General features: G+C 38.9%; 1 protein-coding gene across 1 annotated transcript; it reads right to left on the bottom strand.

The window, feature by feature from the left end:
* Positions 1-918: 918 nt before the first annotated feature.
* On the bottom strand, positions 919-13,027 carry cusr (Copper-only SOD repeat protein). The gene is made up of 10 exons (XM_051385350.1): positions 12,692-13,027; positions 8,683-10,765; positions 7,996-8,095; positions 6,346-6,429; positions 5,363-5,449; positions 4,529-4,661; positions 4,223-4,337; positions 2,828-2,952; positions 1,516-1,596; positions 919-1,401 (listed from the first exon to the last, which is right to left on the bottom strand). The coding sequence occupies exons 1-10, from the start codon at positions 12,729-12,731 to the stop codon at positions 1,310-1,312; spliced, it is 2,940 nt and encodes a 979-aa protein (XP_051241310.1). The 5' UTR covers positions 12,732-13,027; the 3' UTR covers positions 919-1,309.
* Positions 13,028-16,643: the final 3,616 nt, after the last annotated feature.

Raw genomic sequence — 16,643 nt, forward strand, 5'->3', positions numbered from 1 at the left:
GGATCCATTTTAAAATTCTTTTATTTGCTTTTAAATCCCTGAATGGTCTTGCCCCGCCCTACATCTCTGAGCTTCTACACCCCTATATACCCGTCCGCCCCCTCAGGTCAGATGATCAGCTGCTCCTGAGTGTGCCTAAAACTAAGCGGAAGCTCACAGGGGACCGTGCCTTTGCTGTGTCTGCTCCTAAATTATGGAATGATCTGCCTCTGCACATTAAACAGGCCTCTTCTCTGTCTGTTTTTAAACCAGTCTTAAAACCCATCTCTTCTCTGTGGCCTTTGACACCTAGTAAGATGTCGACTTTATTTACTTGATTTATTTTTTGTATTTGTTATTTTTACTTTTTTGATTGCTTTTTATTGCATGGTTATTATTTTTACTCATGTTTTATGTCTTTTCATTTTATTGTTTTATTATATGTTATTTTGCGCCTCATGTGAGCTGTTATGTCTTATATTTATGATGTCTTATTTATTCTCCTGTACAGCACTTTGGTCAACTTTGGTTGTTTTAAAGTGCTTAACAAATAAAGTTGGATTGGATTGGATTAAGTCCTTAGTTGTAAATGTTAATAAGTTGTTAATAAATTGATTTTGGTCCAGATTCACTGCAGCAGTTTTCACTGTACATGATGAACTAAAAAACTAAGAAAACCCAACAAGTGTCCTGGAAGAGGTTGAACACCTGCCAACACACAACCTGGCTTTTAACTGATATATAAAACAATAGCTAATCATTTATGAATCATTAACAAAGTCCTTAGTTAAATGTATTAACTCTTCACAATACTCTCGTATAATGTCTCACAGGTTTACTGTCTTACTAAAGCACTGTCTGAACTCACTCATTTATTCTCATGCTGAGATGTTTAGAGGTTTAAAGCAAGAACAAAAAAATTATTATTGGCACAAAGCATACAAATATTATTGTATTTTATTCACAATTTCCAAATATTTACACAACATTTGACATGGATATATGAACTTCACCCACCCATTTAACATTATTCCAAATTAATAAAACATGAACAATGTTGTTATGGAAAAAGAATGCATCTTTTATGGCTAAACTGAAAAGCTACTGAATAGTTTGTTGCCTAAAATGATTATTAGAAAAAGTAAAATAGCCAGATTGTTAATAGTTGACAAAAGTTGCAAAAAGAAACACAGCTGATAATTAATTAATTAGATGACCATCATATCTCTTGGTGGGAAACATTTCATTAACACATTCACAGTTTTACAATATGAGGATCCATGTATCCCTATTCCCCACTGATGATGCATTGTGTGGATGAATCTCTGAGCTATACATAAGTTGTAGATGGCAGCAGGCAGGCGACAGCAAACATCAAGCCAAGAAGAAGAGTTACTGGCACCAGCAGCAGACCTGCGCTTCCTGAAAGCATCCGATCATAAAGGCGGCCACAGGTTATTCACGCAAGGAATGAAACTCTATTATAAGACACAAGTCCAGTTGAAGCTACAACTACAGTATAGCGCATATACTTACTTGTGCATATGTCAGAGTCTTTGAAAGCGCCCATCTTCTCGTTGGTTTTGACAGACTTCAGGAGTTCTTTGTTCACGTTCCCTTTAAGATACAGACAATGTGGCAATGGTTAATTACACATTGACTGTCCAAGCCGCAATTACTGATTTGTTACACTTATTACATTGATTATCAACCGGAAATGCTGCAGTGTATTTCAGAAATAAGCTCTGTTACATATAGTAGCAGTTGTTTTCCTTTCAATTGGTTGTCAAGTAGGAGTGATAGTTTTACTGGTACTTTTGCCTCAGACGGTGATCAATGTCAATAATTTATCATTTATCATTTCTATTCTCTCCAGCACTCATCATCACACACTCTCAGCTGCATGCTGTTTGAAAACTATTGTGTGTACGTCTCTCTGCTGTATTACTCTCATACTCATAGGAGACCTTCTCAGGATTTATTGCAATAGTAAACTCTCTGCCCTGTGGGAGACTTCTGAGGGTATAAATGCCTGTCCTGTGCTATACTGTGTGAAGCCTCTGTACAGACACTTCTTTGTTCCCCTCTGGGACAGAGGAAGGGACAAAAAAGGGACACACAGACACTCAACTCCAGCATCAGGTTACTGAGCAATTTTTCAGCTTTTCCAAAGATTTTCAACACCCATAATTGTTCATTGTCCTGATGAACACTGCCTGGGCACACAGCTTGCCCAGATAAGTCATGTTAGACTCAAGTGTTTATGGACTTACATACAGTCTGATAGATTGAGTTTATATCACATACAGAAGCTTTGTGTTGTATTTGTGAATACAGAACCTACTCATCCTGGCCATAGTGTAGGCGGTATGCTGTATGTAACACTCCTTCTGCTAAATCAGCTTTTATGCTGTTCTGTTCTTTCAATCATGGATGGATAAATATTCCAATAAGATCTATGTTGTTTTTTTCTCTTTGGTACTCCCATGTCCTTCTTGACGTGACATGTTTTTTTTCATGTCAGTGACTTGTGAAAACTCAGTGTTATGAACTATACTATACTACTATAATACAGGACGTCCCTGAATACACGAACAAAGTGACATTAAATTAAATTTCGGGATCAAAACTGTCTCCACCACGTTCGTCAAAATGACCAGTCTGTTGAGAATGGTTACGCCATTTAACTATTATGAATTCCAGTGTAAATAGAGGAAGAGGAATCAATTTCGCTTCCTCGTGATCTTCTTTACTCATGGACTCAAATGTTGTTGTTAGCTATACAGTTTCCCTTATATTGCAAATTAAACACGCTGTTGTGTTGATAGGGGAAGAGTTTTCACCTTACCAGATACCATGAAGTTGACCTGCTGGCACCTTCCATCAGCTGCAGAGCTGGGAGAGTTGGGCAGGATGGTGACTCTTGCTGTTTCCATCTGCAGGACGTCCGCAACCCTCCTACGGAAATCATATCTGCAAAAAAAGAAATTAATGCATTCACTTTAGAGATTCTAATGAGTTCTTAGTAACACTTTATAGTTAAGGTACAAAGTACATGTTTAAGTAATGATGATTTCACGGATAAATAAAGTTATTTTTGGAAGATGTATCATGAATTCATGTTAACACACATTAACAAATTAACTGGAATCCAGTAACATAGAAAAGGGGTATTTCACACCCATGCATTTAATCAGCCAGTATCTGTTCTCACAGAAATATGACGCTTTTTCAAATCTAATTTGTTAGTCAGATGCTTCGTATTGCTTGAATGACACTGCAGTAAATGTTGTGGCGTCATTGCTTAAAATATCAAAATGAACCATCTAAGATCTTAACAGACTGAGAAATGCATCAGTCATTGTGTTTTAACTTTTAGAAAAAATAAAATACTTCCTTATTTTGGATTGTTTTATTATCTAGGAGACATTCTGGTATGAATAGTACAGATAATACCCCAGATTACTTTGACTGTGGGTACAAGTGTGATGCAGTCTTACTACATCTACTGGTGCAGATGTAGTAGGACATTATTTAGTATAAATATGCTATTTGAATATGTCACATTTTGGATATTTCCTCTGATAAGTACAGCAAACATTTTGAATTGTGTAGTAGGCGTTGTCTGCTCGCCAGTTGTGGTTACAAGTTGTTCTGTTTCCTCAATGGCTGAAATATTTAATGAAGGTTAATTTGTTTTGTCAATGACAGTCCTGACGGAAGTTTTTACATTGCCAAGTTTAAGAACAATGGTTGGAGTGAGTCAAGAGAAAAATGAAAAATATGAATTGAAATGGAGACAAACAATTGTCTTTGCAATAGTTTGGTGATAACTTTGACATTGACAAAGAGCCAGGCACTTATGAATGAATGGACTTCTAGCTAGGTTTCACAGTGTACAGGACTCATTCAAAATATACAGTTCACAAATCTGTTACAAACACATTGTTTTTTAACACTTAATTAAACAGATGTTTTAAGTTTCTGTTATAGGCCTAAGAATTCCTTGACGTTGCAGATTGAAACCATCTGAATATAACTCAGCCTTACAAGCCTGCAGGAGAAACTACGGTGGCTGCAAAAGTCAAAAGGTCTTATCAAGAGCCAGTGTTTGGTTTGTCCATTCAGTGACATACGCCATGTAGAAAACATTTTTCAGGTGATTATACACTAATGAAAATATACTTAAATATATATTATTAAAGGGTATTAATAACACAGTGGGAGTGTTTATTACACTCACCTGCTGAAGTTAGCCACGTTGGGAAAGGTCTGCTCTGCTGAAGGGGATTCTGGGAGGATGTCGGCACATGCAATGATGCTGTCGCCGGTCTTCAGCACCAGAGATCTGCGGACCACTACAAAAACAGACAAATATTAGCTACGTCTGTTCTATTTTTATTATATACATCATATTACATTAATTTATTTTGGTGTAGAAGTCTTAAACTAGCAAGAAGAATGCTAAGAATCCCTTAAAGGTTTTATTTAAATCTTTCATTGTTAGCACTGCTAAATACGGTCACACACTTTCATTTCTGTGTGGTACCTGTGTTGTCTCCGTGCAGCTGGATAATGCTGTCAGTGTAGACCTGTCCCTGAGTCAGGCTGACTGGGCCTTGTCTTGCAGATACCTCTCCCACCACACAGCTCAGAGGGTTTTCTAGTGAACAGCTGGAGCTCTGAAGGGGGAACAGAAAGAAGTGAAGGAAGTTATCTGACATTTAATGGCCATGTTTTAATTGCTCAAGAGTAATAGACTTCCCTTCCCTGCACAGCTTTAAAGATTTGTCCCCTTGTATAGGCCTGTACATATTAAAGGATTTACAACCAAGTGTTTGATCTCCCATAATTTCTAAAAACATAAATCCAATTTGAAAAGCCCAAGTAATTTCACAAATCAAACTGAGCACTGGGCTCATTTCTAATGATTATAATTACAATATGTTGCCATTGGTTTTCAGAGATTGAAAAAAAGTAACATGATTGGCCAGATAAAAGTAACTTGACAAAATACAGAAATGTATTTCTATGCCTTGCTTATACAGAGCAGTACATACACTAATACAGCATTTACAGAGATCATTGTTATTGTGTAACTCCGCTGCTAAAAAAATATCAATGTGAAGGCACACCGATCAAGCAGTTTACTCAGAAATCAGGCTGATGATGGGATTATGTAATTATTAAAACTGATTTAAATGTAGTTGCTTTGATGATAAATTTGCTAATGGTGTCTTCATATACAGTCAGTAATTTAAGAAAAGAAAGAAAAGTTCACTTATTTAGATTTAGAAGTACTATCAGCCTCCGAAAACATTTTTCTTTCAGACTCAGGAAGCGATGAAGTTCAGAAATTAAAGAAGAGACAGTCTGGTCTCACCATTGATGTCATGCTGAAGGGATTGAATGTGTCTCCCACACTGTCGCACTGGCTGTTGGCGCCCATACGGTTGATGAACAAAGATGCCTGCAGGGACGGATAATTTACATGTGTGTCTGAACATACTGTTTTATGTATCTTTACAACCTTGTGTCCTCAGATTTATTAGACCAACTCTGGCACTGTCAGCATCCATCTATGTGTGGGTCAAGTATGTTTCCTCCTTCTCAGAGACATTGGCACCTACATGGCAGCAGTTGTGGGTGCTAAATGAATCCCATGTACTGTGCAGTGTTTCTGTCTGGATGTGTGTTCTCCTATTTCCTGATCCCTTGAAGTTATTGTCCATTCTACTATTCTACTAGCAGCTTTCGCACGCACAGCTTGTCAGGTGTGTCACTTTTCTTTCCAAGTTTTATGCAACATTATGTAACTTTTCTACCTTGAAATAAGGTAGAAAAGCCTTCAAAATCATTTTGATGCTACACTGATTTGTAATGGGGGGATGGTACCTCTGCGCCCTGTACACCTTTTTTTGCACTATGTATGTATGCCTGGGTTTGGATATTGTCAATGGTTGGGAGTGCATAACACTAAGCACTAAGCACTAAGTAACACCTGGTGAGCTGCCCTTTTGGCTGTTGGAGCAGTAAGTAATTTCAGCTGGCTTACTAAGTCTTGTGCTGTTGCACTTGCTTGATGTTTGGCTGTGTTAAAAAAGTGTAATTGTAACAAACGCATGAGTACAGTCCATTTATGATGCTCTGCACTCTGAATCCAAATCACAAAAAATGCAGGTTCTTTCATAATGTTGCTTTAAATGTTGCACTGTTGATGCTAAAAGGAAATACATTTAATCGTATAGCTGATTGTTGATAACTCTCATTTGATTTAGATTTTTGTTTTTTGTATGTTTGGCTTGTGAAAACAAACTATATAAAGTTATTTGTGCACATGTGTATAGTATATGACTATGTACTTACATCTAGTCTTGTCGTTGTTGTTGATCGAAGGGTCGCCTCCAGTGTGATATCACTGCTACTGCCATCAGGAAACATCTGCTGACGCTGAGGAGAGAGAGAAATATAATATTAGTGGACAGATATAGTAGACAGAATTAAAGGTGCACTGTCATATATTCTCGTAGTAGTTAGTTCAACAAGAACTTGATGTTTGCTTTGCATAAACAAAAATGCAGTTACAATGGACACCACTGGGGATTTGTGGTTATTGTACACAATTATGGTATTCTTGCACTCACTCTGTGGCTCTATTCAATCAGCCTGAGCAAAACTAGCACATTTAAGTTCAGGGGACACATTTACTTCCCAGACGATAATTTTCTCCTTGATAATATAGCCTCTTTTGAGATAACAAGCCCTCATCCATAGATGTAGTGCAGAGCTCAGTATGGGGCCTCTGGAGGGTGGCTGACAGAGACAGCTGTTCCCTTGGTGAGCTTACTAGTTCAGGGGGCCTGTAGGTTCCCCTGGCCATAGCAGACGGATGTTAAGCTAAGGTAATGATATCTCCCCTGTTTCCCATAGCCGTTTGTTGCAACCCACCACATGCATAATGAGTTCACTGTCTGTCCAGTGCAGCAGAAATACTCTGTCATGTTTTTGTGGCAGCTTGGCTCCTGATAAGTTAGCTAGAAAGAGACCTTGTATGTGTTATGTGGCTATCGAAGAAAAGCATCTGATTCTGATTCTTACAATTTGCATCATCGTATGGGAATCTTGTAACTTAAGTTTTGGTGACAGGCTGGATGATTTCCATTAGAATTAATTACATGGTCTTTTGGGGATTTCTGCATTTTTAGATAGAGGAAATACTTTCAAAATCCATTTCACCATGTCAGTGTCAAAATGTGCTGTTGGCAAGTTATAGACCAAGGCAGAGTTTGTAATCATAACTAAGGGGTTGGGGGTGGGTCATATTTTACATGACTCCAGAAACAAGGGAAATCAAGCCTTGTAAGCAGAGACAGAAATGCACCTTATTTCATTCTTATAAATTTATGTTGAATATGACATCAACTATGTTTTGACAAAGTTTTGTAACTTGACCTTGAGCAATAAAAACTTGACAGCTGGGTTAAGATGACTATAATTGCAGACTACCCACAGTTAAATACAATCTTTGAAATGTGGTGTGGGAGATGAAAATAGCCCAGATTCTACACATCAAAGCCTGCTTATGGGTCTTGGGGAGGACAGCTGCATATTTGTAGCATGCTCCTCGTCTCTTCTTGAGGCTAGCATCTTGAGGCTACATTAGTTGCTATTTGTTTAACACACCTGTATCTGCAGCCAAACTGTCAGCAGATGAGTTGCATTTTTGAATAATATAGCCTCCGGGTTTTGACAAGGGAGATGAATGCGTGGAATGAAAAAGACAATATCTCATGTTCAGCTGCCATTTGCCAGTCCATCATGAGTCTGACAATATTAGAGGAGTACAGTGCTGAATTGGTGGAATAGCCTTTTAACTAGTCTGATAGGATATCCTAAATTCAATAATTAATAATAACAGCCACTGATTCATTTATTGTCGTTGCAACAAATACATATATTGTGCATCAATGTTTCCACTTAGTGGAAACACTTTGGCTGGCTGTTGTTAGTTCTTACCAGTCTCACTGTCCCAGTCACTGTACCATTGAAAACAGCCTTGGCAATTATCCATTGTCCATCTGAATCTCTGTCAGCTAAGATGTCAGCACACCGCATTCTGTAATGAAAACACACACGCATAGATAGAAATGCACAGTTCACACACAAGATGAGCAAAACATCAAATCCTGCAGGATCCCCCTTAAGAATGATCTCCTTCACAACATTTTGTTGAGCCATTCTCAGTGAATGAGGTAGATTATCTGTGTGTTATGATACAAAAGATGACACAGATATGACTCGATGTCTATGACACCCTACACCTGTAATTACCCTCAATAGATTGGTAAAGTCTGTTACTATGCCAGAGGGCTGCTGAGGGTGGTGAAGAGATGTCTGCTCATGCTGCAAAGGCATCACTGCTAAAACTCTACAGCTGCTGTATTCTGTCTGTATCATATATGATGAACATAAAATGACAAATACTTTTTTGCAACAAATACCAAAGCATTGGTGTTCTAGGAAATTAGTCAGTGGCTACAGTAGAGCAGTTACAGTCACCATTTCTTCTTCAGATATGGAAACCTGTGGTCATATTTGTGAAATATTTCCTCATATCTTCTTCTGTATTTCACTTTCACCCTCTTTTACCTCTTTTACCCCCCTTTTCCAAGTACAATCACATAAATGCACAAAGGTTCTCACCTTGATCCGTTGGAGTAGTGAACCACCAGTGATCTTCCAACTATGCTGTAGGGTCCAGTTAATGGCATATCAGGGTCCATGTAAACAGCCTGAGACTGGGCAAGGTCATTCAGCATCCCAAACTTCCCACTGATGTCCCCAATCTCATATTGGTCTACTGTGCCAGCCCCAGGCGCGGGGCTGTTTGATATGTTCCAGGCTAAAGGGTTGAAGTGACCCAAGATGTTTGCGTTGGAGCAGGGCTCTACACTGCCAGGTTTGATGGGCAGTATGTGAACGTGGTAACCCCCAGCTAAGGAGTTCAGGTTCATCAGGGATACGTTTATAGTTGTGGGGCCTTGTGGGACAGCCTGGGAGAACCGCACCTGTCCACTTGACATCTCAGGGCCAAACCACGTACCTAAGCTAGCTTTAGGAACCCGCACCATTGTGACATTCGCACAAGCAATCCTCGGCCCCCCTCTTTCTGCCTGATGGATGACCACAGAACGACCAATAATGCCTGGCCCGGGCAACCAGGAAGTGACATCAGTGAAGAAGTTTTTTGCTTCCACTCCGCCCACTCGGGTGCCAAGGTTGATGGTACTGTGTTTGCTGGAGAGGTCTCCCACCTCGCAGGATACGGGACTGGATGGACCACAGTGGAGGGTATAGCTGGTGTCTGTTGTGCTAATGTTGAAAGGGTTCCAGTGTCCTCCTGTTGTGCTGCAGCGCCTTTCGTCATCGTCCCTCTCTGAGCTGATGGGGAAGGTGTGAACATGCCAGTTGTGTCTTGTGGTTGGTGTCATTGTGGAATTTCCATATGACAAATCCACGAAGATGGACACGTCAGACAGAGGATTGTTCTTCAGCTGGGTGAACCAGATCTCACCAACCACAAGGTTCCGAAATCTGGCTCTAGCTACAGTCACTTCACCGGGATAGCTGATGCTGGCACAAGCATACCTGGAACCATCTGTTTTGTGAATTACAACTGAGCGACCTACAATGCTATTCTGTCCAAACAGAGGAAGGTTGAAGTCCCTGAACACCATGTCCATCTCATTTTTCTCCGCAAGGGACGGATGCTTTGCACTGAGGTCACCGATCTCATATCTGTCATGTGTTGAACCGGGCACTGTTGGGTAAGTTGGGTCGTTTGTGTTGACTCCAAATGGATTCCAGTGGCCACCAACATTATCATTTGAACACACGCTTGATTGAGGTGACCTGACTGAGGGTACAGGAAAATGGTGGACATGGTAAGGGCCGACTCTGCTCTGTAAGTTAGTCAGGTTCACTCTCAACTCTGTCACCTCAAATGGGGAAGCCTGACGGAAGCTGAAGTATCCTTTGATCCCTCTCATACTCACAACAGCTCTCACTTGTTTCGCTGGCAGTCTGTAAATCTGAGCACACTTGTAACTTGCCCCCATGCGGATGAGAAGAAACCCATTGTTTGTGTCGTAGCTGGCCAGGTCCAGACGGGATTTCTCAGGCTGTAAAGGGGTTCCAACTTTTATGACCCCCAGATTGGTCAATGCTGAGGGATCTAAGCTTCCCAGAAGAACACTACAGCTTGTAGCGGTGCTTGTAGATCCATAGAGAGTGATATTGGTTTGTGAGGCACTGACCTGACCAATTGTAACTAGGTCTGCAAGCAGCCTGGGGTTGGTCTGTCCTGTGTTAAGGCGGATGTAAACATTACCTGCAATGGGGCTGGTGAACCTTGCCTGAGAAGTCAAGAGAGTTTGATCTTGACTTACAACCGTGCATACTTTAGTGCCGTTACATGTCTGCAAAGTCAGCGAGAAGTCATCCAGGTTTGAGCTTTGTTCGAAGAGGCGTGACACGTTGACGATGGGGTTTGAGGCAGGATCAGCTGTGAAGGTAAAGACACTGGAGCCGATATTTGCTTCAGAACAAGGCTGAGCATAATGGCCATACATGACAGGGAACTCGCTGAGGGAAAAGTTAAGTGAACCACAGGATCCAGTGCCAGACACTTCGACCATAGCTGTTTGGGAGGTGGAGTTAAACTGTACATGCCCTGTGACTCCTCCCATGTTCAGAGGTGCCAGAAACTGAACACAGGAAAAGGAAACTGAAAAGGAAGACAAGGAGGAGGAGATGTAGTACTCTGGTTTACTACACTTGTTAAGGCACAACCCTACTCAACAAACAGACGACCGATGATACCGCAAAAGCCTGAATCCCGTTTCTGAATGCTCAATTGCCACTGTTTAAATAATGTCCCTATCGTATCTGTGCACATTACAATATGGTTAATGTTAGACAACTAAAACAGTTAGGTTAAGTTTTGGAAAGTTTCTCATCATGGATCAAGGAGGCCAAAACTTAAAGATCCCCTTCAGACATTAAAAACATATATACTGGAACTTGGAATAATAATTTAAAATATTTTTTTGCTTATTAGTAACAGAATCATCAGTTTAACTAATGGACATAATATGCCTCCTACTTCACTGAAAAGTCTTTACTCAGTGTATGTGAAATTTAAAGTTTGAATGACGTTTCTAAGTGAAAAACTAAATGACCATGAAGGGGTTCAAAAGTAGCAACTTTCATTAAATTAAAATGTATTCATTAAAGATGAAGTGGAAGAATAATAATAACGATACAAAAAGAGTGTGCATTGCTTAAGTGAGTGCACTAATTAAATCTGTTTCAACATGTATTTTAATGTTGAAATTTGCTCGGTGGGACTGGTTTATTTATGCATGCTTGTGTGCCACATTAGTGGTATTACACTAATGGGTGAGTCCAGACAATTAAAGGTACCTAATTTGAACAGTTTAAAATCATGCTACTTTTAAAAGGTAAATGCACATATAATGCAGGTTACTTTGAACATGCTAACCTATTAATGTGAGACAGCTGTGACAGGTCACCATTTAGAGACACATTGCCACTAAACCACAGACTAATTGCACGCATCACTGGACTAAACTACACATAAAATTATATTTTAAACAACCTATAATTACCAACTTTGAACAATTATTTTGTCCGGCAAGATACTATACAGTAGTAGTTTACTTACAGAGATATATTTCTGTAAAAGCACTAACTTATTTAGGTCATGCCATTCATTCATTTTATTCTAAATTAGGTCACATACACATTTTAGTTTCTTTTCTCAGTCTAATGTTAGTGGCCACTTTCATTTCTTGATTGTTATTCAGCCTGTATAGCATTTGAAGTGAGACTTAAAAGTGGAAATGCTACTTTCACAATGTGACCCTAGTCTGACATTTGATTGCCATTAAATGCTGTTTAAATAGATTAACAGGACAATACAATACAATGTACATACAATTTGACTTCCCGTTGATGTTAAGTGTTAGCTTTCTGTTGCACATCTTATAGACCTTATCAATTTCAGATTACCTGACAGTTCATTGACTTATAGTATAGGCTATAGTATACGACGACTCATGAGACAGAACTTTTGAGAACATTGTTTCAGTAGTCAGAAGCTTATAAAACAGATGCTAAGGATTGCTTGCATACTATTTAATCCTACATGTGATGAATTGGTTGGTTATTGTCAGTCTCTACCTTACATACTTTGGTATTTACTTATAGTTAGAGAGTGCTTACTAACAGCATCATTTAGATAGCTTCAAACCTTTCCACAACATAGTTGACTGACAGAGGGAGATGCAGCCTACTAAGCTTTCATCCTTAAACCTGAATTGCTGGTGTGAAATACTGCACATTTGGTCTCAAAAAGAGTTAAAGGAAAGTTAAAGCAGTTTTAACCAAACCTAGCATCCTTTGGTGATGTGCCACTCAATAACCAAGGATCTGCAGATTTTCCCTTCCAACTGAGAATTAGAGCAGCTAATAAACACAACATCAACCAGGGCAAACACACAAATCAGTAATATGACCTTCAGTTGGAAGATGACCTGGCAAACAATAATAATTAGACCGCTGAAAACATAAATCATTACTTAAGTCCATGGTGGACTTTACACAAAGTCAAAGATTGCAAATTACTCACCTAGTAAAGCAAACAGCAGGGCAGCTGTCAGAAGGTACATGTTGGCAGATGTGTGAAATACACACGATGAAGAGAAAAGGTATATTTAGAATTAAAAGAAGATTAGATTTTTAAAAAAAAAACTTCACTGAAGTAATGCAAATCCTCACTGAAGGTGTAGGAAAGGAGTATAGCTCAGTTAGAACAGAAGAAGTTCAATGACAGCAGAATTATGCAGTGTGTGTGTGTGTGTGTGTGTGTGTGTGTGTGTGTGTTCTCCAAGAACATGTCATGTGTGACTGCTTTTCAAAAGTGTGCAGCCTCCCTTGTGCTTCTGTTTTTCAGCTGCAGTCTGTCTGTGTCAGCCTGTGATTGGTTAACAGGGTGATTGTATTTATTCATGTGTGGAGGTATAGGGGAGGGAGTAAAAATTTTTGGCAGCCTGGATCGTGGGTGGAGGTTGCGCACCACTGCTGTGGCCAAAATATGGGCAGAGGAAGGCACCTGTTGGGTTGGGTCAGACAGTTCCAAATGTGAAGTAAATATTCAGTGGTTGTTCACAGAGCTAATTTAAAATAGCAATATATCAATATTTTGTTATTGATACAGTATTTTTGAGAGGATTAGTAGGCTTGCTTTGATTATATTTTACAAGTTTGTATTGTATAGTATACTGTCATCGCAGGGGTTATACTGACCTATCTGCCTGTTGGTCATGGCATGTTGCAATGTTTCTAAAATATCTCTCAGTTTTAATTTGTCATTGTTTGTTTCAAAATTTGTTTTTAAATCAAATGCTTCAACCCGAACTTCATTAATATTCCAATTGTCCCCAAATTTGGTTTTAATGACAGAGATTGCAGGAACACACTGATGGCAATGAACAGCAACAATCTCGAAGACATTTATTTAATATAAATACAGTTAAAGAAGATAGAAAACACAGAACCAAATCAATTGCAGTTCTAGGTGAGATAAAATGCAAGTCTCTGTATTACATTAAGAGATTCAGCCTTGTATTGACTGCATGAATATTTGCTAGTAAAAAGTAATTTAATCATCTTTTCATCACCCCAACACAAATACATGTATAGTATATACAGACATATTGGGTAGGACTGCAGACAAATGCGTAGCCCAGAGAGCTTGTTGCCTCACAGTTTCATGTTCAGCTGGTGGATGAGTTGTGGTTATAGTGTCTATTCTTTTCGTTCCCATTTTACGACCCTATTTCTGCCTCTTCCTCTTCACAGAGTATGCCTCAGCTGCCCTTGTGACAGTGTTGAAGGAAATAAGATGGAGAGAAAATAGCGACTTGTTCTAAGAATAGCAGCCCGATTGCCCATCATAGTGGGATATTTGTGGTAGGCCACGCAGCTATTTACACATATTGGAGGGCCTGTGAAGTGGGTCAGGTCCTTGTCTAGATGGATGGCTTGTTTGGATCACTGATTGCGGCAGGAGCTGGAATCGTGATGTGATCGTGTCTCTGTCCCTACACGTACACAGAGGCTTGACATTTGCACATGCACACACACAGAAAGTAGGCACAGAGAGCAAAAGACTTGGGCCAGCAGAGACATTATGGTGGTAGTCGTTTTCTTAATGACACACAACATTACACAGGACGAACCTGGGGAAGCTTTAGTGTTTAAAGATGTATGGAATACGAATTAATAGTTTTATAAGATGACTTTGAGAATTGTATTATAATTATGATAATATAATAATAGCTTTTATTTCTATAGCACCTTTTAAACCACAAGTGCAAACCTATTGGATAAAAACACACATGTAAAATACAAGTTTACAAACATACATACATACATATCCTTCCATACACACATTTGTATAACACACAGCAAAGGTAAAAGGAAACACACCATTTAAAAAAAGGCTCATTTATAAAAGTGAGTTTTTAGCAATCCATTAAAATAAATCATGGAATAAGCACATCTGATGGAATAATCTCCTTATTCCAAAGTTTAGGAGCTACAACTGAGAAAGCACAGTCACCTTTGTATTTAACATTTTTGCGTGTGACCGATGGCACTTTATACAGGGTTCTTGTGAGGGGACAGGATGGACCTGATTAACATTCAGATAACAATCAGCACTGTCAGTGTGTTTGGGTAAGATAAGATAATCAGTCACAACACAACAAGATCACAGTTTCATGGATTTAATATGTAAACATAGTTGTATGACTTGTTTACATATTTTCCAGAAATTCACAAGAAAGTTCAGAGTTTGCTACTATTCCATTGATTGGTACAGATATGCACAAAAACATTTATTTTAATTTTATATGACAAACAATATTCAGATCCATGTGATGCTGTATATTCAAGAGTTCAAACTTAGATTTATTGTGTCATACAAGCTGGCAGATCACTCTGAAAAAAAAACATGACTTGACTTATTTTAGGGTGTGATGTCTTTTCATATCATACTGAGAATACATTTCAAACAATGGACTTGATTCAATCAAGTATTGGAAGCATGGGGGAAACTGTCAAATACATCAAGGATGTTTGCTAGGGGTGTGGAGAGAATGTAGACTAGAAAACAAAAAACTGAAAATACTCTTTGGCACCATTCTGATTATGCTTGTGGTTTACGGTTAGTCACATGTATCTTGCTGAGTCAGATCAGCACTACAAGTAATGTCTGTTAAACACTGCACTGATTGCTACAAATGATTGGTTTCATAAATTTTTGTTTTTGCAGGTGACAGCATTATTAAATATATGATAAAGAACAAAAAAAGAAAAAATGGTCATACTTATTATACAACGACATGGTACTAAAAAGGGGAATTATTATTCAGCCAGGGCCTATAAACACAAAAACACACAGACAATCTACCTCAATCACATAATGCAGAAACAATATTCTGTTCTGCACCAAAATCATTTATTGCCTTGTAAAATGATCCATCCCTGCTTCCTTACAAATGGTTTTTTATTTAATCCTTATACATCACATTACACTATATTTGGTGGATTTCTTTAATTCAGTGGTGGAATTTCAAATTCTGAATTAAATTATTAGGGTGATACAAACTGCATGTATCCAGCATCTATTAGTGCAGTTCAAACACACACAAACAGTTGTTGCCTCCATGTGTAGATAGTTTCCATACATCCCTTCTTCTCTTTGCAGAGTCACGAGGATGATGGGAAAACCCTCCAATTATTTAATTGACCCTTTTCAGGTTGTCATAAGACCTCAGAGCGCATTAACAATGAGCCCTGTCATCTGTTTCCTTATCCGTTGTAAATTATATAATCTTTTTAAAAAAGCTTTGCCCGTCATACATTGATCACTGAGTTTTGTTTGGCATGTATTTGTTTGGAGTGACAGCTGGGTGGAGTTGGGTGTCACCTAAAAAAACACCCAGAAACAATCAAGCATTTTAAAGTCACTTTAGTTTGTTAGTTTAGTTTTAGTTACTTTCTCTATCAGATGGCCCATTTATGTATCTGTTGTTCCTCTTCTTGCTTTGCTTTTGGACTATCTCAGTGACATCTTTTTGTTATAAAGAATTGTCATTGTCAGTGAGAATGCACCATGTGTGTCTTTCCTAATTAATTTTTTTAAAAAGTATTTTTTGGGGCTTTTATTGCCTTTATGATAGTGACAGTTGAAGAGAGACAGGAAAGGGGGGCAGAGAGAGGGGACCACAGGTCGGAATCCTGGGGCGCTGCAGCAAGGACTCAGCCTCGGTACATGGGTCGCCAGCTCTACCCACTGAGCTAACCGGGCACCCAGTCTTTCCTGATTTTGATAGGAATCTGATGTATGAGATGCTGAGATGAGTTGATGTTTCTTCCTGCAGAACGGGTTCTAATCTGATTGTGTTGCATTCATTTTACTAGATAAAGATCAACTTGCAAAGACATGACATCTGCCTGAGACAAGCAAACGATCAAAGTCTAAAGTATACTACTACTGATACTATACCACACTA

This window comes from Dicentrarchus labrax, unplaced genomic scaffold (assembly GCF_905237075.1).
Source record: "Dicentrarchus labrax unplaced genomic scaffold, dlabrax2021, whole genome shotgun sequence".
NCBI lineage: Eukaryota > Metazoa > Chordata > Actinopteri > Moronidae > Dicentrarchus > Dicentrarchus labrax.